This window comes from Symphalangus syndactylus, chromosome 10, assembly GCF_028878055.3.
Source record: "Symphalangus syndactylus isolate Jambi chromosome 10, NHGRI_mSymSyn1-v2.1_pri, whole genome shotgun sequence".
Taxonomy (NCBI): Eukaryota; Metazoa; Chordata; class Mammalia; order Primates; family Hylobatidae; genus Symphalangus; species Symphalangus syndactylus.
Window position 1 is genome coordinate 104,778,094 of NC_072432.2, and position 22,806 is coordinate 104,800,899.

The window sequence follows — 22,806 nt, forward strand, 5'->3', positions numbered from 1 at the left end:
ATTAGAGCCTGCTTTACTAGAGTTCTGTCCTTAAAGTAAGGGAAACTGGGCTCAAATCCCAGTACAAAGAGTACCCAGGCCCTTCATACCCTCACCCACTTCTGCCTGCCCCATTGTGGAGCCCTCTCTGCTAAGTAGCTTTGTGGCCCTGGGGGAGACACTTCTACCATTAGCGTTCTCACAGGGAAAATGCGACTGATGATACCACCTACAGTGGCACTGCCTGGCTTGAATCTCTTCATAAGCACACGCTCTGTAGTAGTGACTACTGGGAAAGGCAGGTATGGGGCAGCCCTACCCCAGGGCCTGCTTTGAAGCTGAGAAGACACGAAGGAAGGAGTGGGGGAAGCGGATAGTGTCGTGCTGTTCCCTAGCACAAAGTGGTGCCTGCTTTGTGCTAGAGAGACTGGTTGGTGCCCGGGAGGGACCCCTGGGATCAGAGCCTGTCTTCAGGGCTGACCAAGGGCCCGGTGGGTTCCCTTTGCCCTGCTGGGCGGGTCCCTCCTCATCTTTGCCAGGGGCTGCTCCTCTGCTGAGCTGATTTCCCCCCTTCCCCTCATCTCTAGGCAGATAACTATTGAGGAGGGGGAGCAGCGTGCCAAAGAACTGAGCGTCATGTTCATTGAGACCAGTGCGAAGACCGGCTACAACGTGAAGCAGGTGAGGACACACCTGGCACGGGGCCTGGCACAGTGTGGCCCTGTGTTCAGCTGCAGGCTCAGACCTGCCTTGCCCTGAAGGGCTGGTGATGGGATCGGGGCAGCCAACCAGAACACCCATAGATGCGCCCAGGGAGGGGAGAGCTAATTTCCGGAGCTGGTAAAGCCCAAGAGAGGGAGGGACCACTCCGGGCACGGCATCTGGAGAACGTAAGTCACCAGCCACCATAGCAGTGGCCAGTCATGGCCTGCGTAGCAGGCCCTGAGAGTGTCCAGCCACCAGCTTCCAGGAGGCTGAGGGAAGCAGTGGTTCCCTAGCCCCTCACCCCACTTCAGATGACAGGTGCAGGAAAATTCAATCTGATCAGCATTTGGGGTTCATGCCTTGCACTTAGCAAGTGCTTAGGGCTGTGGAGGGCAACTCAGGCCTGGAGAAAAGAGCCCACCATGGTGTGGTTGGAACTCACAGGAGGTCGAGGCGGTGGAGTTAGGGCCAAGCCTTGCAGCATGAGGGCCCCTGAGTAGTCCATGGATGGAATTTAGCATGTCAGCAGACAGGGCTGGAAAACATTGCACCTTTATCTTCACTAACCACTAACCCGTCCATAGCACTGAAGGATGTCTGATTTGTCCTTCAATGATGAATGTAGGCAATGACACTCAGTCATATTAGCAGTGCCTATGGCTTTACCACCAATAGAAATCACAGATGCCTTCCCATCACCTCATAATGTTGCAGGTATCTTGAACTTTACATGCATCAGTGTTTCAGTGTCACAGTAGTTATTAGATCTCTTGCTAGTTCTCGCTGTTCAGTGTGTTCATAAGGAAGCACAAATGTCGATGAAGTTTATTTCAGTACTCAGTAGTTCCCTTTACCATCCTATGTAATTGATTTCACATACTTCAAAGGAGTCCATAGGCTTCATCAGATTGCCAGAGGGGTCCTTGGCTCACGGAAAGGTTAAGAACTCCTGCCGTTGGGGATGAGAAGGACCTGGAGAGGTGGTGAGGAGGGAGGGCATGTCAAGCAGGGGAGCAGCAAAGGTGTGGCTGCAGGGTGCCCGAGGTGTGGGGAGGGGACTCTGGGTGAGGAGTGTGGTTGGCCTGGCGGTCGCTTCTGCCCTGCCACCCCAGCATTGCTGGGAACCTTCGGCAAGCTGTGTATACAGCACTGGCCTTCTGGATGCAGTGAAGGTTTGCCCTATGTGGACAGTGCTGGTGGCAGTGAGGAAGGTGGGCTGGCAGAGTGACAAGAAGAGACAAGAAGGGTGGAAGGGACACTATGTGACACTGGGGGCCCCAAAGCTCCAGGACTCAGTGCCCCACCCTAACTAGAGTGTCCTCAGCAGGGCTTCACTCACTCCCATCTGTTCCCAGCCTCCCTTGGTGTGGGGCTGAAGCTGTCATGGTCCTTCCTGCTCCCTGCGGGCATGCAGGAGAGACTGGGCTGCTGCTCTTTGGGAGCCCTAAAGTCATGGGAAGCAGGGAAGCAGAGGGAGGGCAGCACCAGGAGGTCCATAGGGCAGGTAGCATCTGCCTCAGCAGTCAGGGTCAGGGAGGCACTGATGCCTCCACCCCCAGAGTGCTCTGGAACCCATGCAGTGGTTTAGCAGGAGTTAAATGTGGTCAGTTTCGAACCTTGTGTGGCTCAGAGGAGTCTCCATGCAGTGCAGACTCCTGGATCTAAATGTGGGCATATCCACTCGCAGAAACCCATGCCTGACCCTAGAAACACATACCTGATCCTAGAGCACCCTTCAAAATCCCTAGTGGCATTTTGGCCACTAGTAGAGGCTGTGACTGTTTTGAGAGCCAGACAGGCAGATCAGAGCCGCCCAGGGCCAATGCCATGAAGGAAAGCTCAGGAAGGCTGGCCCAGGCCCTTTTACCCTTGCCTACTAATGGCTACCCCACCGCAGAGCCTCCTCTGCAGCCCGCCCACAAGAGTCTCACACCATGCTGGGCCCACCAGCAGCTTCCCTGCTTGGGCCCTCATGGCCTTTAGCCCTGTCACCCAGCCCGGGTGCTCGGTTGGGGCTGGGCTCTGGGGTGAGGCTGTGAATAAAACTCACCCTGTCTTCAGAGAGCTCATGCAGTGGAGGGTATGAGCCCAGAGCCCACCCAGTTCCTGCAATTCATATTTGTGAGGAGAGCGGGGAGTGCTCCTGGGTTAGTCCTTTCAGGCTACTGTAACAAATCACTATAGGCGGGGTAGCATATAAACAATACAAATGTATTGCTCACAGCTCTGGAAGCTGGGAACTCCATGGTCAAGGTGCAGGCAGATTCAGTATCTGGTGAGGGCCCATTTCCTCCTAGATGGCACCTTCCTGCTGTATCCTCACAAGGTGGAAGGGGCAGACAGGCTCCCTTGGGCCTCGTTCATAAGGGCACTCATCCTGTTCATGAGGACTCTACCCTCCTGACTAAGCACCTCCTAAAGCCCCACCTCTTTACACTGTCACATTGGAGATTCTGTTTCAACATAGGAATTTGCAGGGGGACCAGCATTCAGAGCATAGCAGTTCAGAGTCTTCTGTGCCTCATACTTCTGCCTTGTACTTGTCACCTCCAAGATTCCATCTCTGCCAGCACCCCATCTGCCACTTGCCACCTGTCGCCTGCCACCCACACCTGCCCCGACACACACACACACACAGAAAACCCACATGTACGCAGACACACACCTTACCAAGGACACACACTATACACACATTCCCCCCACACTTACACAAACACACACACAAAGATGCCACACATTCACACACACCACACTCAAACATTCCCCCATATGCTTACACAAACACACATGCAGCTACTCACACGCACCACTCACAACACACACATTCTCCACGCAGTCCTACAGATAAAACACATACACTGTACACGCACTCCTACACACAATAAACAACTCACACTCCTACACATCCAAACAAGCCCACAAGACTGCATTCACACTCCTGCATCCCTCGCACTCTCAGAGAAGCCTCGCCACTGTGCCCATGCGGCCCTGGCCCTGCTGTTCGCTGCCTTGGCGCCGGACCTACAGGGCGCCCCGAGCAGAGTCATTCATCTCAAGGGCAAATTGGTTCCCTATGCCTGGTCCCCATGAGGGCTGTGTGCAGAAGCCCACCTTAAGGCCTGTCACCCAGAGGCCCAAACCATTTTCTGCACCAGAGGAAGTCCCTTGCAGTCACTGCCATGACTTAAGCTCACCCCAGTGACCCTGTGGCCAGTCTGCTTGGGTGAGAGGCCACAGCTTCGTTCCTTCCTTCCACAAGCTACTGAGGCCTGCCCAGACCCAATGCTGTGAGAGGCGGGGGAGAGAGAACATAGGCACAGCCGCTACCTTTGAGGGCACCATCCGCTGGGCAGATGGGAGAGTAAAGCTGCAGGTTGGGAGGGGAAGAGGGGAGAGGGTGCAGGTGCAGTGAGGAGCAGAGGGGAGGGCCAGGGTTGGGGTTTACACTGCATTTCTTCATCTTTCCAGCTTTTTCGACGTGTGGCATCAGCTCTACCTGGAATGGAGAATGTCCAGGAGAAAAGCAAAGAAGGGAGTATCCTTTTCCTTTGACAAGTGAGTGAAAAGATGTATAGGAGCCATTTATTCACTGAATATGTTAGTGCAGTGGACAGACACTCGCCCAGTTCCCGCCCAGCCTTCCCTGGTCTGCCGCGAATGGCACGGGGCCTCCTCTAGGTGGGATGCAGCTGAACCCCATGGTTTGGAGCCCCTGTCTGGCTCTAACCATCTACTTCTTCTTCCAGAATAGCAGGAAGTTACCAAAGGGGTGTGCACAGATTGATGCCGTGGGGTGGGGAGTGAGAAACAGCGACTTTGCCCTTCTTTACAGTGAGCATGGGTATGGGTTTCATGAACACAGGCAGAGTCTCCACCGCAAGAAAGTCTCTGTCGCTGGGGATATGATCTCAATGTGGTTCAGTCTACTCGAGACAGCTTCCCCCTTCAGACAGATGCCCCCACCTTGTCCCGCCCGCCTTCTCTGCCCAGCCCTGAACAGCCCCTGAGGCTCCCCACTGATCTGTGGGACAGTTGCACATCACCCACAAACCAGCCCCAACCTGAAGAGACAGCTAGATGCTGAAACTGAGGTTCAGAGAGGTAGTCTGGTTTGCCCAGTGTCACACAGCATGTAAGTTACAGAGTTAGGATTCACACTCAGGCTTGCTTCCTCCATATCCAGCCCTATTCCATGTGGGACACTGTCCCTCTAAGGGCATTTGAGAGAATCAGATGAAAACTGTTTCAGCAGGGGAAGGCATTGCCCACACCTGGGCCTCCCCTGCATCTAGTCAGATGTCCCTGCCTGAGTAAGCCACCAGAAACCAAGCATGCAGATCCCTGGCTGGCATCCTTTAGAGTGGACCTGTCCCTGCACAGCAGCTCTCCAGCATCCCCCACTGATCCCACAGGCCTCTGAGGGTAGACATCCCTGACAGATCAGAGAAGGGCCCTGGGAAGATGGAAGGGCACCTTTGGGCTGATGAGAATCAAAAGCGAAAGCAGCACACAGCTTAATGTTGGAGGCCTCATGGAGCTGCTGGGGCAGGGCGGGCAGGACACCAGGAGTCTCAGGGCTGCAGCAAGGGGGAGGCTGACACAGGCCTGGAGGGAAGCTAGGCCTCTCCAGCCTTGCTCAAGGAGCTGAGACCCACCCCCCGGGGGGGTCAGGAAGGCTCACCAAGGAGCAGGTGCCCCAGCAGTCCCATGGTCTGTGTGTCACCAGAGGACAAGCAGTGGCCGAGAGGAGGGGGTTTGAGGAGTATCTCCTGGTTGGTCAGTTATGAGACTCCAATCACAGATGAGGAAACTGAGGCTCAGAAACTTAAACGAGGGCACCCCATGGCTCTCAGCAGCAGAGCCAGGCTCCAGAGCTCAGGAGAGAGCCCCTATGGAATCACCTGTCACATGGGACTCCTTCAAGGTTCCAGGAACATACAGAAGCCAACCTGAAGGGCAAATATAGGAGCAGGACCAAAGGAGAGGGGCAGACAAGGTGCAGGTGATCTCCGCTGTGCCTGCCAGCGAGGGGAAGGGTTGCGCTGCCCGCTCTCCATCCCACCAGCTCCCAAGGTGTGGCATACTGGCCGGGGTGAGTGGTGATCGTTTCATTCACATTCTCCCAGAGTTGCGCTGTTGAGGGCTCCAGGCTGGGCCCACAATCAGGTCAGACTGGGCTGAGTGCAGGGTGACAGTGAGCTCGTCATCGTCCTGGTATGCCTAGCATTTCATCCGGCTACCACTGACCTTTGGGCCCCTTGGGAGAAAGGATACATGGCAGGTTGCAAACAGACTGCACAGGGTGATGTGGCCTGTGTCCCTTTTTCTAGCTAAGGGGTCCCCTCATCTGGGTAGATGTACCCCCATCCTCTCACTTCTGCCCAGGAGCCAGCTTGCTGGGCCTCTCACGAGGCAGGTGCTAGAGGGACCACCAGAGGTCCCAGAGGGACCAGGCAGAGGCAGCCGTCGTTCCGCTTCTTTTGGGGTGGGGTGCTGGCATTTCTGCTTACTCACAGTCCAAATCCAGGTGTTTTGAAGGTGTGTGCTTTGGGGTCCTGTTCATAATTGTGTTCCACATTGAGAGCAGCCACACAGAAGCACTGCTTTGTGGCGCTGTATAAACTGTTCACACTTGGCCTCACTTGCTCGGCTCAGGACTTGGTGAACGTGTGGCTTGAGGTTTCCGTCTGCTGCTTGCAGGTCTAGATGGGGGGCTGCTGCACCTCTTTTTCACGTTCTAGACAGGAGGCCCCCCTCAGGGCCGCTCTGGCCAACACTTCTGCTCAGCAGCACCCTCCACTGGTCTGCTCTCTCAACAAAGTAGGGGCCAAGGGGCCACCAAATGGTAGAGCCATAAGCCCCTTACTGGTTCTACATACACAACCCCCAACCCCCACTTTCTACCCAAATACAGTATGCCTCCATCGCATGGGCCCCGGACTGTTTCTGAACAAGGCTGGCTTACGCAAAGGAACAGCAGTCGTGTGGGCACTTCATGAAGTGGCTCTAAGCAGGTGAGGACAGTGACGCCGCAAACCAGACAGAGCATGCGCAAGGCCTCCCAGCTCCTTAATTCAGAGCTGGAACCACATCCAAATGATTGGATTCCACAGCCCTGTTGCACTCTCTGATGGGGCTGTGGTGTGCTCTGACATTCCAGATACAGACAGGATTGTGCTGCAGTAGCGTCAGAGGCGCTGGGATTGGGAAGTAGGGGGTAAGTTTGTAACAGGCTGGCTGGGCCCACCCATCATTGTTCCAGGAACCAGGGAGAAAGGACAGTGGGCACTGAATGTGGCCCGTGATGGGCCACACTTGACCCAGAGGGAAGAGGCGGGTGTGCTCTGGCCATGCCTGCCAGAAAGGCACAGAGCTAACCTCTTGAGGCTTGTGAGAAACCATGAGTTTCCCCTTCTGGGGCATTATTTAGACGTGGGTCCAGTCATTCTTCCCTATCCTCTCAATCAGCAGGCAGCCCCTGAGCACTGCATTTCAGCAGCATGTGGCGTAACAAGGAAGGAGGTGTCATTAAATGAGAGCCTGTGGGAAAGCTCCTAGCCGAAGAGCTGGGCCTGTGCTCTCCAATTCTGCAGCCACATGTGGCTGTTCCGACTTAAATTAGTTAAAATTCAGTTGAATTAAAAGTTTATTTCCTCACTTGCACTAGCATCCTTTCAAGTACCCAGTTGCCCGTGTTGCTAATGGTGACATCTTGGACAGTGCAAATACAGAATATTTCCATCATCGGAGAAAGTTGTTTGGACAGTGCTGTTCTAGAAGCATCAGTAGAATTGGTTTCCTGGATGTCTGTGCATGGGGACTCTCCAAAGAACTTGTTAAAAACACACATCTGGGGCCCATCCCCACATCTACCAAGGTAGGACCCAGTGAGACGTATTTTTAACAAATATCCCAGAAAAGTTTGATGCAATCCATTTGAGAACTATTGCTGTGCAGTGTACAAAAGTATTGTGACTCAAATTGTGCATGAGATTTTTTTAGTGGTAGTAGGTGACTTCAATACTGGGCAGAACGCAATGCTATAACAGTGGCCAACTTTCAAGCTATACCACTAGTTCTCAACCAGGACTGATAGCCCGTCCCTCCCCTCCCCACAGGGGACATTTGGCAATGTCTTCAGACGTTTTGGCTCACCATAAATTGGGGGAGAGGGAATGGGGTTTAACCGGCATCTCATAGATAGTGATCAGGGATGCTTCTGAACATCCTATGTGCACAGGACGCCCTCATAACAAGGAATTGCCTGGCCTAAAATGTCAGTAGTATTGAGTTTGAGAAGCCAGTCCACAAGGGACCTAGCACAGCCAGGTCATTGAAAGTAGAAGGCTGGGGTCAAGATAGCCTTGGGTTTGTACCTGGGCACCTCAGCTTCCCAGCTGGAAGGTGGCTCTTTTACTCCCCACTGCATGAGGTCTAATGTGGAAGTGAGGTAGTGCAGTTATAGTGCTCAGCACAGAGTAAGCACTCAGCAGGAGAGGTCACTAATGCGTGCACCCTGGACCAAGGAATGAGGACATTTTTACAGGTGGAGATGGGGAGGAAGGCTGGGTGTGGAGGAGGGAGCATCACTTCTAGAAGGAAAGAACAGCATGAACAAAGGAAAAAAGGAAAGCATAGGACGTGTTTAAAGCGGGGAAAATCTGGTTGGTAAGAGCCTTGGTGTGTGATCGAGGGAAGGGGATGAGCTAGCGTCAACAGGTGGTTGGGGTGACCTTAAATGGGGAGGCCTTAAATGCCAGAGTGAGAAATCCATGGACGCTTTGTTTCTGTAGCAGAGTGTGACATGATTGTCACCAGAGCTGGCTTTGGGAAGCCACCATGCTGAGAGAGAGCTGGCTGGGCTCAGAGGGGCCCTCAGAGATGACCAGGAGATGTCAAGGAGGCCTGTGCCCAGGCCAGCAGTACAGAATGGGACTGCGCTGCCGGCATGGGCCATAGAACTGCAGCTGGCAGAGAGAAACAGCAGGGCATTCCTGGCAGTGGGTTTGCCGAAAATGATAGGCAGTAGAGAAGCAGGTTGCTTGACTGGAGTAGAGAGAACAAAAGGTGGGCTGCAGTGGGAAGGAAGGCACTGGCTTATTATCTATGTACTCATTTATAGGCTGCCATGGTATAAGATACATATACATACATACACACAAGATAAAGTTGTATGTGTATTTGTGTACACACACATACACATACACACAAGATAAAGTTGTATGTGTATGTGTGTACACACAGATAGGGAAAATAAAGCTAGGAAAAGCAAAGAAAAGTCAGAGATAAAGTCATATTCAAAATATATGCCATGGCTGCATGGTTGTTAGAGGTGGCCAAAAAGTTGGCTCTGAGCATCCTCACAGCCAAGGCAAGGAAAGAAAATGTGAACTTCAGGAGAAGCATGGCTTTTCATAATACTTAAAACGAAAGAACCTCTCCTGTTGTCCTCAAATAGGAGCCACAAAAGCATCCTTAGGATGCCAGCAAGAAGTTCCAAAACAGTGTTTCTTATACCACCACACCCCACACACCCCTGTCTTAAGGCAATCCCTGTCCAGGAAAAGCAATTCTGTGAGGTATCAAAGGGCCTGATCCTCAGCTATAATTAGGTCTGGTTTGATGCAAGGCTAAAATCTCAAATAGTGTTGGTTTTGAGCCTGATGAGGAAGGCAGAGGGCCAGCCTGGCTGTGCATTTGGAACCAGTCCCTCTGGTGGTTCTGCTAAGTGCTTCTCTATCCCATAGCCCCTGAGGGCACCAGTGGAAAAGGCTGGCAAGGGGGCTGTGCTTAGGCCCCATGGATGTGGCTTCTCACAATAACCATCCTCAGGATCTAAGTGATGTGTTCTGACTAAAGCTTGAGGGGTTTGCTCCTGCTGCCAATTAGGCAAGGCCCACATACCCCTGTGCTTTGACATGTGAACCCAGCAGGCTCTTCATCTCCATTGCACTTTGAGTGGGGCTGACAGGTAACTGGGCTGAGGCCAGGGCTGGGAGCTGGCATTTGAGCACTGGTCAAGGGAAGGCTTCTGGGAAAGGGACTCCCTGGCCTTGGTATAGATGGTGATCCCATGGCCCAGGCAAGACAGGCTTTGCTTGGGTGGACAGGCGCTGGGGGAAGTGGACGGGTGAAGGGAAGAGGAGGCAAGGTGGGAGTTGGTATTGCATCCTTCCTAGCCCAGCCAAACCAAAAGCCAAGTCCCTAGGTGTTTGCAGAGAAACAGAGCAGTAGCCAAAGGGTACAGTGCACAGCGCTGAGTGGGGTGGCAGCTTGTCTGAGAGAGTCATCTTCCTTAGCACGTCCCCCTGCAGTGATCGACATCAAGCTGGACAAACCCCAGGAGCCCCCGGCCAGCGAGGGCGGCTGCTCCTGCTAATGCAGAGCCGACCTGCGGCTTCCCATGACACTCCTTGCTTGTTGTGTTGCTTCCTATTGGCTAGCTTCCTAAGGGGGGAGGGAACTGAGTTATCAAGATGGGAGGATTTTTCTTTTCTCTCTGTCTCTAGGAGTAGGGTGGGATGGGGAGGGAGGCTGGGCATCAGGGATCACATCACTCTTAACAGCTGTTACTTAAACAACTATTTTTTGGTTTGGTTGTAATATATTGTACTTTATTAAGATTGCCAAAAACTGTTAAAATTTAAAAAAAATTTAAATCATGTGTATACAATTTTTTGCCAGATAAAAATGTAGTCATTTTTATTTGAAAGATGTTTTTGTTTTTGTATATTTGTAAACTTATAGAGAACCTTTTCCACACACCTCCTCCTTCCTGTTCTCTTTGAACCGTTCATCACCTCTGCCTTCCTCCCATCCCCAGCCCAATAAATTAAAACAATTAACTGAGCAAATTAATTAGGCTTCCGTCTGGGGCCATCTGGCCCCACTCTCCAGGCCCTACTCTGGTTAAATCAAACATTGGTTGAACACATCAGCCTCTGAAAAGGTAGCTCTGACTCTGTCCTTCCATGGCCAGAGTGGGTCGTCAACCTTGTGTGGAGCTGAGACCAAGGTCTGTGGGATCTAGGCAGCCCGGCAGCAGCCCCCAGGGGAACTGCTCCCACGTCTCTTTCTCCTTCCCTGAAAAGCCTTGAAGGGGGTTGAGGGCACAGGAAACCTTGTGTTCTCTGTGCCCTCAGGGACTGGCAGAGCAAGAGGCCATCAGAAGGACAGGGTGCTGTTGGCAATTGCAGCTGCATGGTGCATGGTTTATAGACTGGGGTGCCATGTGTAGTTCTGAAAATATTTCAACCAGCCCACCCAGCAGTCAATACGCATGCCTGGGCCAAGTCTAAGAAATTCAGTGTGTGATGTTGGGCAGCGTGCCATCCTGAAGCCTTTCCCCTGGATGTCAGGGAAGCTGGACCACCTGGAGTTGATCCTCTGTGATTGGGGAGAGGGGGGGTTGTCTGCAGAACCACCACCTTGAAAGATCCATGTTCTTAGAGCCTCGGCTGCTAATATTGTTGAGTGCTTTCTGGAAAAGCTGATTTGTTGCTATGTTTTCACCCCACTGGCATGGCACAGTTGAAGTCTTTGTGGACATATCTTTGTGGCTATTGCAGCTGTGCTGTGGTCACCTGAGGGTATGGTTCAGGTGGGGTCTCCAGAAGGCTGCCTAGGGCACTAGGACTTGCCCCCAGAGAGCCATCTCTTCCATTTTTTATTCATTCCTGAGAATGGCTTAGTCCTGAGAATCTGCAAAGTCTCTGAAGAGAACTCTCTCTTCCCACTAAATGATATAACCTACTTGGCTAACATTCCAAATAGACTCAGACTCACTGCCCTGAGCCTGCACAGAGCCAGGTGCAATGGGCAGTGAGTCTGGCCATAATGTAAACCCCACCCTCCCTGCTGTCATTGGCTCTCCCTCCAGGCTGCTGCTGGGCATGTCATAGATGGGATGAATGACCATCTGGGGTATGGTGGGCTGAACTCCACAAGGTTGTTGGAATGAATTTTGAAACTTCTCAGAAATTAATCTGAAATGGCAGGCAGTAAGTGCAGCAGAATCTGGCAGGACTGATATTTGTGCAGTGGGCCTGCCACACACCCTCTGCCTAGGAGGCTGTATGCCAGAGCTCATCTCTAGCAAGGAATTTATCTTCAGGTGAAGAAGAGAGGAAGCAGGATCCCACTGAGCACCTCTTGCAAAAGGCAAAGACCAATGTTTGAACGTGTCTCAGATGTCATGTGTTTAGTTTTTATATGTGTGTACATAATTATATATAGAGATAGACTTGTGTATACACCCTCCACAAACACATCCTCACGGAGATACATGTGCTCAATGTATATTCTTGTTTCTCCTGCTCTCAAGTTGGAACTTGCATTGTGATAAGTTTTGGAAATTCAAAAGTACTGCAACGTGTTGAAATAAGAAATACTTAATATTGTCAAATAACTTGTGATTGTCTTGCCATCAATAAAATAATGCATAGTTGTGTTAAACTACAGGCAAACATAGCCCACGGGAATATCTCCACCATTTCTCTATGTACTTTATATGCACGGGTGTGCATGCCTGTGTGGGCCAGTGTCCCCCCACCATGGGTACACCCCCAAGTGGTGCTTGTTGGAAGAGTGCTTACTTACCTCGAGAGAATTTACAGGAGTCCACATGACAGTGTCCTGCCTGGTTGGCAGTGAGGGCCATCACCTGTGGCCTCTGAGACCGCCCTATTTACAGGGATCTGCACTGGGTCTCAGTGAATGAACGTATGGTAGATTTTTATTTTCTTGGCACTAAAGATTAGCTTTTTTGAAAAACATCCCATAAAACAGTAGAAACTAGTTCCCTTCTCATGGGCACACACATCCAAGGCACCATGGACTGTTTTTCCATCCTGGCCTAGAGCAGCAGTAAAAGATAGCATTTGGTTTGACAGGGCCTTAGTGAGTCCTGCCTTTCCTAGCATGCACACAACATCCTCTGAGTTTGGGTTCTCCCCAGCCCCTTGGCCTCTGAGGCTGAAGGTGGCTTCATCCCATCCTTCCATCTCAGCGGTTCCATGGCGCTCCCTTCCGCAGGTGCGGTTTCCACCCCTCCCTTCCTGAGGTGTGGAAAGGCAGCCAGACCTTTTTCAGAAGTTGTTGGTTCCCTGATTATTGTCTTGAGCAGGCACCATCCCTGTCCCCTTGCTTGCAGGTAGAGTTGGCACAGAGTTAAGGTTCCATAATAAACTGTTAGGTGCTCTTGAAGAAGATGTCATGGCATTGCCTCAGCACCCTGGCAAGGGCATTGCATCTTTGCTGAATCCAGTTGGGTTAGCAGAGGGCAAATTGGAGGATTCCTTTGAGGAAATGTTCTCAATTGAGCAATTCAGTCCCTCTCCCCAAAGACTAGACCTGACCTGGCAGATTAGCAGGATCCCCTTGGCCTTCTTTTTTGGGATGGTGGGGGTGAGGGGGGTGAATCTTAAAAGCTGTCAACAAAGCTCCTGTTCTGCAGGCATCAGGAAAATTGAGTGTAAGATGGAAAAAGCAAACAGCCTATTTACAAGTGGAAACACATTGATTCTGATCACTCTTAACTTGCTGGGTGATCATACATACATCAACATGAAGGTGTGACATTAGAATCCTGAGCACCATGGCTGCAGTTGTGTGATCCAAGGCTAGTTGGCTTGGTAGCTGTTGGCAGCAGTTTCCCTTGGTCAGAGGCCTCCTTGCTATCTATTGCTGCTCTCTTCTTGTTGTCATCCTTAAACATTCAGTCATAGTCCCAGGTCTGAGGGGAGCAATGGCCAGACCAGTTTCAGTATCTCTGGCAACAGAAACAAGGATTGAAATGGTGGTAGTTAAGAGTGCAGACACATCTGAGGTGCAACGTCTGCATCATCCTGGTGGCTAGCCAGTGCTGGGAGGCCCTGCCCTGGGATTCCAGTTGTGACAATAAAGGGATGGCCCTCCTGGCTTCGGCATCCTGCAGGTAGAGCAGCCTCATTCCTTCACAAGATGGAAGGCAGGTGAGGATGTCAGGATGAGATGGGACCAGGTAGCCAAGGACAGTGAGGCGTGTCTGAGCCATTTGAGGGACAGCTGAACAGAAAGATGTCTGTGTGCATCAACCAAGCAGATTGTGTGCCCACTCGTTTCCGAACTACCTCTCCCCAAAGAATGTGAGGCATTGTCACCTTGTCACAGCTGTGTGAAGCAGAGCTCTCACAACTCTTCCTGTCTACAGGCAGGAAAACCAGGAAGGAGAAGGGTGACTTGCTTATTAGGATCACCTGGCAAGTTAGGAGTGATCAGAACTAGTGAAGTTTCCATTTCTCATCCATTGCTGCCCTGTGTGTGAACAAATGTGACTCCATATTTATTACACAGCAAGGACTGCTGTGCATGGGTGTGTTCCTCAAACCATCTCTACTCTTTGGTTAGAACACTAGGTTCCTCCCAGCATATGAGTTAGAATATTGGTGGTATTTTGGGCTCCTCTACTGCACAAGGGCCAGTCTCCAAGTCTACTCTGATTATCATGGGCACCCACACAGATCAGGACACTCTTTGAATTTTTGTTTGACATGAACTATTTAGGTGTTCCAAAACCTTGGGATCTCAATGTGCAAACTCCTTGGACTCCAGACCCCTGTCTGGTTGGCACTCCCAGCAGCGTGTGGTTTCATCAGGAAATCCTTGCAGCAGGGGTTTATATGGTTCCTTCAGGAGGTGGGAAGCCTCCGTAGCATCGAAGGCCAGCCTGCATCTCGCGGTGTGTGTCCACTTCTCCCCTCACTTTCCCCTCACCCATCCCTTTAAAGTGATTGGCTGTGAGGAGCACAGAGGGTGGCAATTCCATCTGTTATGGGCTCAGAAGACATAGCCCCCATGTTGATTTCACATTAAACTGTGTAAAATGTGGAAAAGACTCAGCATGTTGGTCAAACAATAAACTGTCCTAATTCTCAAAACAAAGCTTCTTGTCTATGTTTAAGTGGTGCAGTTATAAATGGGGGATTCAAAAACAGAGTTCCTCAAGTGTGTGCTCCACAGAGTCCTTCTCATGCCTGGGTGGTATGTCCCCTACCTAAAGCCCTTGGCTGCTTTGCTTCTTCCTCCTACTGGTGGAGTTGGGCTGTCCACCAACCCCGAAGGGGGAAAGATGGGACACACTCATGAGAGTAAATCCACACGCATTCCCCTAATGTCCATTCTGCTGAAAGGCTGTTGGGAAGGGAGCCTTCAGGCAGAACTGAGAGTCAGGGGTACGATATATTCCTTCATCCCCACTCTCTGCTTGCCATGGCTAGGGGATTAGGAAGGGGGGGGAGAGCGTACAGGGATGGGATCTCTCATGCTTCTGGTGATTTTCAGAAAGCCATTTAAAGGCAAGAACTTAAGGTGAACTATAATGACCTTTGACAACATCTAGCTGCCATATTCCATCCCCAGCCCCACCCCACACCAGTCAGGAACATCCCTGAGTGGCCCCTCCAGGTCTCAGTTATCTCCAGACTAAAGATGCTCAGAAAGCCAGCACAGTTCTGGGACCAATCCAAAGAGGAACAAAGGCCAAGATTAGGTAAATTGCCCTAGCCTGGGAATCTCACTCTTCTTCAAGTCCAACTTCACTAATTACCTTTCCTTTTAAAGCTTATAAAGGTTCCAGAACACCCTCCAATCTGCTGCCACCTCAAGGAAGCCATCTTTGATTAGAAGAGACAGGAAGAAGATGTCCCTGCCCACTAAGCCTTACTTTTTCTGGCTGCCAGTTGTAAAATGTGAGGCAGAGCAGGTACAGGGGATATGGCAAGACAGAGGGCTGAGGGCCAGTAAGGAGGTGCTTGCATGGGCCAGACTAAGGCTCGAGTGAAGCGGTTCCAACACAAGCAGTCATTCCCCAAGAATTCACGGTGACACGACTTCACACTACAGGGAAGCGAGTGATCTCACTGGGGACGGCATTCACAGCTGTCCAGCAGTTCCTACCTTTGGCGGACTAAGGAAGTGCTGTTGGGATTCCTCAGCCATGGATGGGAGGATGGCAGAGCTGTGGTGAACATCCTGCCTAGAGTGCACGGTGTGGCATTCAGCGACGCTGCTCAGCATGGTTCTCCTTATCAGTGTATAAGAGTGGAGGTCACTGCGTGCTAAACTCAAATTAAAAAAAAAACTTTTTGAAACAAAATGATTTCAACACTTGAAACACAGGCTGGGCATGGTGGCTTATGCCTGTAATCCCAGCACTTTGGGAGGCCAAAGTGGACGGATCACTGAGGCCAGGAGTTTGAGAACAGACTGGCCAACATGGTGAAACCCCATCTCTACTAAAAATACGAAAAATTAGCCAGGTGTGGTGCCACATGCCTGTAATCCCAGCTACTTGGGGAGGCTAAGGTAGAAGAATCACTTGAACCCGGGAGGCAGAGGTTGCAGTGAGCCGAGACGGCACCACTGCACTCCAGCCTGGGCGATAGAGTGAGACTCTGTCTCAAAAAAACAAAAAAAAACCCTTGAAAACAATATTCAAGTGAACAGAACATGGCCATGTGCCTCACACATCAGCATCATGGGAACACTGGCATTTCAGAGGCCAGTGGAAAAGTGGCAGTCCTGTTGGGGCTGCATGGCTGGCAGCTGACCACAAGCCCACACAGCACTTAGGAGTCAAGTGCAGCAGTGATGGAGCTCACACTACTGAGAGAGCAGGGAAACCACACTGAAAGAGCACATCTCTTAACCTCAGAACGGGGCTACTAGCCTCTAAAGCAGGAATTGCGTTTTGTTTAGTATTTCCATGGTCTGCTGCAAGGCGTGGCCTTTACCCAATGGATAAATGTGTACAAGGCTCTTGTGAGCAGTCAAGTTTCTCCAGGTTTACAGTTGAAGGGAAGTGGGATTTTCCTGCGCATTTAAATGAAGGTAGGTGTGGTGATCACCTTTCCTTAAATGTGTGAAGGGATGAGATAAAGAGATAGGCATCTTAATTGCCACTGATGGCCTTCAGGTAAGGACAGGCATGAGCCAACTGAAGCTTTGACAATTGTGCTGAACCCGAAACTTCAAAAACAAGAAAAAGCATAGACTGGCTGAAATGATCTAAGTCAACAGAGCATGGCCAGCACTTCATACAAGGCAGGACCACAGGGGAACACTGACAGCCCAGGAGGCACTGAGACAGAGGCAGTGGGAAGTGACAAACCCCAGGGACTCCCCACCAACAGCAGCTCTGTTGATTAGGAACCCCCAGTGGACTGTCAGGCACCTGGTAGTGGAGAGGCTACCAAGGCCCGGGCTGGAGAGGAGCCAAAGGAAGAAACGGTGCAGTGCCTAGACCCCTCTGGGTCTGCCCGTGTCCATACCCACTGGGAGATTCCATTCCAGAAGTGGACATATTCACCAACAGAGTGCCCCAGAGAACCCCAAGGAGGGGCTCACTCATCACAGCTGCCCCTCCACGACGGCATCTCACTGCAGTCTTAGCAGGGAACAGGGTCATTTGCATTAGGCAGCTGCTGTCCTAGGAGGTCTCAGTGCCCATACACTGCCATGTTCCCAAGGTGTTTCAAGCTCAAATGTCTCATCTATGTCATACAGTCGTGCCTAGTTGTCCCGTCTCCATGACCTGACACCCTTCCTTCTACTCTGGCCACACCTGCCCATCTCACGAAATGGGCCTACTTTAGTCAAATGCCCTCAGGGCCACAAGAGGGCACCACCTGAGTGGAGACAGCAGATTTGACCTCCCATCAAAACCCTTCCCAGTTCCCAAAGACTAGTCACCGTGACCTCATCCTGGCCCAAAGCCACAAGAACGGAATGCCTGCTACTAGTACAGGAGTAAGAAGCAAGGTCAGAGTTCCCATGCCTGCTGACGTGACCCTGTCAGAAAAAACTCAGCACGGTGTGTGCTCCAAGAGACTTTAAAAACAAGAGTAAAGGCACACGTGACACTCCAGGCCAGATCATCTCTAGGGGTGCCATGCGACTGACAAAAGACTTGTTAAGCATGCAGATTCCTGAGGCAATACCAGACTTGCTATTGAATCAAACTGTTTGAGAGTAGAGTCCTCAAATCAGCTTAACAAGCATCACAGGTAATTCTGATGCCCACTAACATTTGAGACCACTGTTCCAGACAGAATTTTCCTTTTTTGGAAGACCTTCTTTAGGCCTTGAATCAAACTCAAACTTGGAGCCCTTCTTCAGTCACTTTTTCTGGTGTGCTGCTTCCTCCAATAAAGTAAGATTATTAACCAGAAAAAAAGAAAAGAGGCTGAGAGGGACACATGCCTCTAACAGAAGCATCAAGCCACTGACTTCTATTCCCATAAGCTCCTACATTGATTACATAAGCATGTCACATTCATTGCTCTTACCTACTTCCTAAGTTACTGCTTGCCTAATAAGGAAAAGGGCAAGAAATAAGAGTCCAAAAGACACTCAGAACACCAGCAGCAGCTTTCAAGTAAGGACTCAGGGTCAGGGTCTCACAACTCCTCCATTTCACATTTCATTTACATTGTCTTCGTGCTCCAGCAGCAAGGCTGACACGTGCTTTGGGGTGGGAGCCTGGAGTATTTCTGCCAGATGGTCTGAGGTGACATGTACTCCCAGAGCCCAAGTGACCCACCAGAAGGGACATGTGAGACAGCAGGCAGAGGCCGTACATGGAGGATCACACTCCCTCAGATGTCATCAGGCCCATGCTTTATCCTTTGACTCCCCCTGATCCTCAAGGTCAGGTGGGGTGCCCCTGCCGCATGCTCCAGAGAACTGTGGGCCTCGCCTACCATTGCTCTTAATGCACTGTTCCATAACTGGCTTCTCACCTGGACAGAGCCACCCTGGTCTTGTAAGCTTTAGTTGGGCTTGTCCCTGAGTGTGTGGGGTAGGAATAGGAGAGTGTGTTCCTGTATATGTTGCAATCTTTAGGCTCAGGAAACAAGGAGTTAGACCTGAGTCCTGACATGTGCACTCATTTGTACTCACCATTACATTCTATTTAATTGCTTTGAGCCAGACAGGCTGTTTTTTTTTTTACCACGAAATATACTAATCATTCAAAAAAGCCTTATGTTTAAGAAGATAGCAAAGAACGTAACTTCAAAAAGGCAACTTTTTTTTTCTTGGCATCAATGAATATGCACTTCAGAAATCTAGAGAACTTTTTTCACTTTGTATTTGTTCCTCACAGCATTCTAGCCAGGAGTACAAAATATGAGCTCTTCAAGCAGCACATGAAGATGGCCCAGGAGCCTTCAGCCATCCAGAACAGCAGAGCAGCACCTAAATCTCCATACACTTCCCAGTATAGCCACTAAAAACACACTAGACCCTTGGCATTAGGGGATTTACCATTTCCAGTTCTATTATCTGGGAAAGACTCCAAGGGTTTGTGACAAGCTTTTGAAACATAAGTGCTAAGACTGGAGTGTGGACAAGTCACGGAGCTAATGAAGAACAGACCCACTGTCTGCTTGGCTCTGCTATTTTGTACCTGTCTTCACATGTGGGGAAACTTTGTAACTGTGCCCACAAATCAGAGAAATTCGCAAAGGACTAGACAATGTATTGCCTGTGAACTTCAGAGGCAAATGGAAATAGTGCAACTGGAAATCAACTAGCTTCATACATAGGCGGGTTTGTTTCCAGGAGAAAGAGACCAAAGCACAGAAGATAAGAAAACTTTTCAGGTGATGGCCATATTCTCATCATATCCTCTCTGTGTGGAGTCTGCTTGTTGTCACAAAAACCTTGACCCTACATCAAGTTACACCTTAACAAAGGGAAGATACAGGCATCAGATAAAAGGTACTTGTTTGAAAGGCAGCCATAAGGGAGAACTGAACTTTAAAAAAAAAAAAAAAAAAAAATTCCAAGCTGGTTTCAACAGTACTTTGTTTCCAGAACAAGGAAATGTTTCTAACCACATCTTGTACTCCTTCCTTATCAACTCCAGACTACCACAGCCCTTTTTCCAAAACTGTGTGTCACACACATCCGGGTCTTGTGCTTTGGAGCTGCCTCTCAGCCAATTTTAGCCAGCCATTTCTCCAAGTCCTGGATGTCAGCAGAGCCCGCGTCCCCTCTTCCACCCTTGGCACTGCACTCCAGGAACTCCACTTTGAGGGGCAACTGTGAGAATTCAAACTCTTTGCCTTTCTTCCCCAGCTGAGCAGGGGCAGTGCTGGAACTGTCCAGTGTGCTGGGGGCAGCAGAACGGGTAACTCGTAAGGTGTTGCTGTGAGGCAAAAGGAAACAAGTCGGGAGGCAAAATTTTTATACAGCAATTAAATCATGTTAGTTTCTAAACATTTCAGCACTCATTTAAAACTTAACCATAGAATTGCCAATTATGCTATTAAGATTGTTGAACACCAAAAGCAATGGCAACAAAAGCCAAAATTGACAAATGGGATCTCATTAAACTAAAGAGCTTCTGCACAGCAAAAGAAACTACCATCAGAGTGAACAGGCAACCTACAGAATGGGAGAAAATTTTTGCAACCTACTCATCTGATAAAAGGCTAATATCCAGAATCTACAATGAACTCAAACAAATTTACAAGAAAAAAACAACCCCATCAAAAAGTGGGCAAAGGACACGAACAGATACTTCTCAAAAGAAGACATTTATGCAGCCAAAAAACACATGAAAAAATGCTCATCATCACTGGCCATCAGAGAAATGCAAATCAAAACCACAGTGAGATACCATCTCACACCAGTTAGAATGGCAATCATTAAAAAATCAGGAAACAACAGGTGCTGGAGAGGATGTGGAGAAATAGGAACACTTTTACACTGTTGGTGGGACTGTAAACTAGTTCAACCATTGTGGAAGTCAGTGTGGCGATTCCTCAGGGATCTAGAACTAGAAATACCATTTGACCCAGCCATCCCATTACTGGGTATATACCCAAAGGACTATAAATCATGCTGCTATAAAGACACATGCACACGTATGTTTATTGCGGCACTATTCACAATAGCAAAGAGTTGGAACCAACCCAAATGTCCAACAACGATAGACTGGATTAAGAAAATGTGGCACATATACACCATGGAATACTATGCAGCCATAAAAAATGATGAGTTCGTGTCCTTTGTAGGGACATGGATGAAACTGGAAAACATCATTCTCAGTAAACTATCGCAAGGACAAAAAACCAAACACCGCATGTTCACACTCATAGGTGGGAATTGAACAATGAGAACTCATGGACACAGGAAGGGGAACATCACACTCCGGGGACTGTTGTGGGGTTGGGGGAGGGGGGAGGGACAGCATTAGGAGATATACCTAATGCTAAATGACGAGTTAATGGGTGCAGGAAATCAACATGGCACATGGATACATATGTAACAAACCTGCACATTGTGCACATGTACCCTAAAACCTAAAGTATAATAAAAAAAAAAAAAAAAGATTGTTGAATAATCCTTTGCATGTATAAGTCCCTCCCTTGGACAGAGAGGTGAGGTAGGTGGGGCGGGGTGGGGGGGTTGGACCTCACAGGGCTAGAGGGCAGGTCAGCAGTAGACCAGGTCATACCAACTTTTTCAGCCCAGGGCCCCCTTCTAAGAGGATCTCCTGAATGATACCGTTTAAAAATATATTTTTAAAATACATGCTTTAAGTGTTATAAAAACATACGTTTCTGAAAGTTAAGTGTGGGTAGATAGGGTATGTATTTTTATCTTGAGTCTATTTGGATATGGAGTTTAGAAATCCACAAACTCCAGATTCTCATATCTAACTAGGGTACAATTAGTATTATCCAACCTCTTTAACCACCAAAACCTTCCCAATGTAAGTCCCCTTACTGCCACCTGCTGGCCCTAATAAAGGGTGCATAAGCAACACTCATTTGCCGGCCTCCCCTTCCCCTTTCTGCTATCCAGAAGCAGAGGAATACATGCTGCCAATCTTCTTTCTTACAAAAAAAAAAAAGCATTTCTTGTTCTGTAAAGTTGCTTCAAAATTAGTGAAGAATCCACAGGCAAAACTAAGCAATACCTTGTTTAGGAACGAACACACACACACACACACGCTATAAAAGTATTTTTAAAAAACAATACAAAACTGGATATTGCTGACCTCTTGAGGGAAAAGCTTTTGGGGAGAAACAGGGGCCTTCTAGGCATGGTGGTGAGTACATAGGTATTCATCTTAATATTTTTTAAGCTTAATGCGTGTGACATATATACTATTATATGTAAGATATTTTACAATAAAAATTTTTTAAGGAAAAAAAGTAAAGTATGTATTCAGCTTTTGCCACAAGGCCATGTAAATATAATATACCGTGTTATTCAGAGACTATGAAATGCCTCTAAGCTAACAGGGCCTAATTCTCATAAATCTGAGATTAAAATTAGCCAGATTCCTAATTTTAACTGATGTTAACCTTTACAACTTTTCAACATTTTGTTTCACTGCCTTTTAGGAAAGCATTGCCTTCTGTATTGTTTTTCTCTAAGTCTATAGAGTGGAAAGCAAACAGCCTATGGAAAACATGTGTTTTAACCATGGAAGACTTGGACTATACTGTTAAAAATAACCCAAGACTGATTCACAAATAACATTATGACAGCTTTGGCTTCCCCAAAACAATTCCCAACAATTGCAAGAGAATTTTTAGAAAAACCCAACCATCCAATTGTTCCAATGTCCTTATTAACCTAATGGCAACAACAGATACAATCCAAGAGACTGAGCATCAAGAGCACAGGAGGACAGGGTGATAAACTCGCAGCTCCAGACAGGAAAGGAACCACTAAAAATGGCATAGGCAGGGCCGGCAAAATTGTTCTGCAAAGAGCCAGAAATTAAATATTTTGTCGCATATTTTTCTTCTGTTTTTTACCTGCCCTTTAAAAATGTCGATTTACTCTTGGCTTGCAGGCCCAGGCAGAAGTTTGCCAATGCCCGAAGCTGACTACATTCTACTAGATTTTAAGCTCCTGAGTATAGGAACACATTTCCTCCTACAGCTGCTCCCGACTGCAGTCTTGGCATCCACTGGATGCACTACAGGTGCTTCTTAAATGAATAAGGGAGTCAGTAAATCATGGTGGGGAGAAAAGGTTTTAAAAGTTGAATTTATACAGTTTTTCCTCATCAGATCCTTTTCAAGGCCTTACACAAAAGCAATAAGAAAACATAACTTG

At 49.1% G+C, this 22,806-nt stretch overlaps 2 protein-coding genes across 5 annotated transcripts in view; one reads left to right on the plus strand and one right to left on the minus strand.

Annotated features, from left to right (window-relative positions):
- Positions 1-14,604, plus strand: part of RAB6B (RAB6B, member RAS oncogene family) — a 71,867-nt gene extending 57,263 nt beyond the window's left edge. Inside the window, exons 6-8 of one of the 2 annotated variants that reach the window (XM_055295411.2) lie at positions 567-660; positions 4,153-4,219; positions 9,999-14,604. In XM_055295411.2, the coding sequence (XP_055151386.1) occupies positions 567-660; positions 4,153-4,219; positions 9,999-10,063 (226 nt within the window). In that variant the 3' untranslated portion in view covers positions 10,064-14,604. The remainder of the gene's footprint in view (positions 1-566; positions 661-4,152; positions 4,220-9,998) is intronic. The other variant, XM_055295412.2, reaches the window with a different exon arrangement.
- The window catches only part of SRPRB (SRP receptor subunit beta), a 30,451-nt gene continuing 17,913 nt past the window's right edge, over positions 10,269-22,806 (minus strand). The window contains exon 7 of one of the 3 annotated variants that reach the window (XM_055295402.2): positions 10,269-13,453. In XM_055295402.2, the coding sequence (XP_055151377.2) occupies positions 13,363-13,453 (91 nt within the window). In that variant the 3' untranslated portion in view covers positions 10,269-13,362. Of the gene's footprint in view, positions 13,454-15,621; positions 15,780-18,787; positions 19,874-22,806 lie in introns of those variants that run through there. The other 2 variants (XM_063610730.1, XM_055295400.2) reach the window with 2 other exon arrangements.